Source organism: Lygodium microphyllum, chromosome 4, assembly GCF_053477565.2.
Source record: "Lygodium microphyllum isolate KBCC chromosome 4, Lygodium_microphyllum_v1.1.10, whole genome shotgun sequence".
Classification (NCBI taxonomy): Eukaryota; Viridiplantae; Streptophyta; class Polypodiopsida; order Schizaeales; family Lygodiaceae; genus Lygodium; species Lygodium microphyllum.
Window position 1 is genome coordinate 78,847,776 of NC_141138.1, and position 2,362 is coordinate 78,850,137.

At 40.8% G+C, this 2,362-nt stretch overlaps 1 protein-coding gene across 1 annotated transcript; it reads right to left on the minus strand.

The window, feature by feature from the left end:
- Nucleotides 1-349: 349 nt before the first annotated feature.
- On the minus strand, nt 350-1,749 carry LOC148037214 (remorin-like). Its single transcript, XM_087677262.1, has 4 exons — nt 1,561-1,749; nt 1,356-1,443; nt 994-1,075; nt 350-695 (listed from the first exon to the last, which is right to left on the minus strand). Exons 1-4 carry the CDS (start codon nt 1,631-1,633, stop codon nt 492-494), a joined length of 447 nt encoding a protein of 148 aa, XP_087533388.1. The 5' UTR covers nt 1,634-1,749; the 3' UTR covers nt 350-491.
- Nucleotides 1,750-2,362: the final 613 nt, after the last annotated feature.

Sequence of the window (2,362 nt, forward strand, 5' to 3'; positions counted from 1 at the left end):
TATCCAAAATGTGAAATCTCCCCATAAATACATCCTTTTCCTTAGGTGTCCAATAGTTGGTCCCCTTAGTCTACCATGATTTCCTTTTTTATTCTTCATCTTTTCCTTTTGCTCATTTTGCTTCTCTTGCCTCTTCTTATGTACATGCTCGAAGGTAAGTTCCAAACAAAGCCTAGATCTAGAAGGTTGTTCAACAACTTTATCCATAGGCTAGATCAATAAAGTTAGATACAATGCTTGCTACATTTAGATCTTGCAATGATTCATTACCATGGTGGCAGATCACATGCGTGTATACTCACACGCACAGACACACACACACACCCATCTCTCTCTCTCAATAAGGATAGATATGAAAGGAATAACACCTATTTTATATTGATGAAAAATGAGCGTATAAGAATATTAACAATGATACAAGGGTCGAGGAGAGAGCAGCTACATGTAGCATGTACAAGCAAGGGTGGTGTGTGACGATGATTAATAATCAGTCAATCGAAGCATAGGAAGCGCCTGTGGGCGGAAGGGACGTGGCCATCGGAGCGGTAGCGGTTGGCCTCCTCTTGGATGAGGAGGAGCTCCTCCTGCCGCTTTGCATGCGCCCTCGCCTTTCGCTCTTGTGCCACCCGATGCACCTCTGCAAGCTCGTTTTTCATCTTCTCCCGGATGGCCGCTCGCTGCCTCTCCAGGTCCTCCTTCACATTTCCACAACATGCAGTTTTGGCGTATCAGTACATTCAAAACTAGCGGATGCATGAATTATTAGTAAACCCAAAATGTTGCGTTAAGCCAAATTGCTGTAATCAATCGATACAAATAAATTACAAAATAAATAAAGGGAAATCAAGAGACTCCTGATGAATGCGCCTCGTCTTTTGCTTACCCCACAAACCGGCATCATTATTTGAAGTTCTCAGGATTGTAAACACTGAACTAATTAAAATGCATTAAATAATCTGTCTTTTTTTTTTTTTTTAAGGGTGGGTTTCTTGCCTCGGCTTGCCTCATCCTCGCATCCACTGCGGCCTGCTTTGAGCCCTCCCATGCGGCGATTTTCAACACAGCCTTCTCGTACCTGAAATTAAAATAAATAACCAAGCATGTAATAAAAGGCTGTAAGATAATTCAACAAATAACAAAATATTCTCTCTCTCTCTCTCTCTCTCTCTCGCAATCATTCTGTAGGCTATAGAATGATTCAACAATGGTGAAAGAAAACACACACACACAGTCTCTCTCTCTCTCATATTCGTATCAGGGAACCCACCTCTCTCTCTCATATTCGTATCAGGGAACCCACCTCTCTCTCTCTCTCTCTCTCTCTCTCTCTCTCATATTCGTATCAGGAAACCCACTTGTTATGCGCATTAGCTGTCTCCTTATCCTGCCACGCCTTTATGTATAGCTCGTTCTTCTCTTGGTGCAGTTTGGCGATGGCCTCTCCTGCACCATCATGAAGAAGAAGAAGAAGAAGAAGAGATTTTGTTTTCCCATCAGATTCTTTACCCTTTGCAGAATCGTCTCCAACCAAGCAAGCACCATGTATCTGATATTGCCTACCTGTGCTCACGCCAGGTGGCCTCCTCACGTTTGTCCCATAGCCCATCCTCCGAGGCGCATTGTTCATCACCATAGATCCCAACAGCAGCTAGAATTCAGATGAATACAATCAAGCAAAAGAATTTTGTTGATCTTGATGCGGTGCAAATCCAGTCTTTATAGTTGGAATGATCTCGGAGTTGTTTGTCTACAAGGAACTTCTCTTGCTTATCCATTCTGGTGGCTTCCTTATGACTTTATTCTTGTTCTTGGAATTTGATGCTTTACAAAAGAGTGTGAAACATGAAAGTGACCATGGTCCATGACAAGATCAAGTGACCATTGAAAGAAGGCACAATCTTTAAAATGGAGTTTCCTATGGCTTTTCTTAATAATGCATGCATTATCTGACCTTTGACTTGACATGAGACATAATAACAAATTTGATAACTCGCCTCTTTGGCCCAACATGCATCCTAAACTACCGTTTGGTAGAAGTTAATTCACCTTTAGAACCTTAAAGTTCCATTGCATGAGAAAAGCTTGCATATGGCACATATTAGTGATCAACATAAAAACCAATAAACCATCTCAAGGATTCCACATTAGTGGGGAGGAGCATTGCTAAAGCAAAATGGAACCACATAATGTGCTAACACAAACGAGTAAAATTAAAGCATAACATAACCAATTGATTTTTATGTTGATCAATCCTTTGAGCTATACTCAAACACACTTTACAATATAGCTTTCCTAACTTTATTGAGTAGATAAAGAGAAGTAACTCTCCAAAATACTTCATATTTATGCTTTAGGAAGAAGT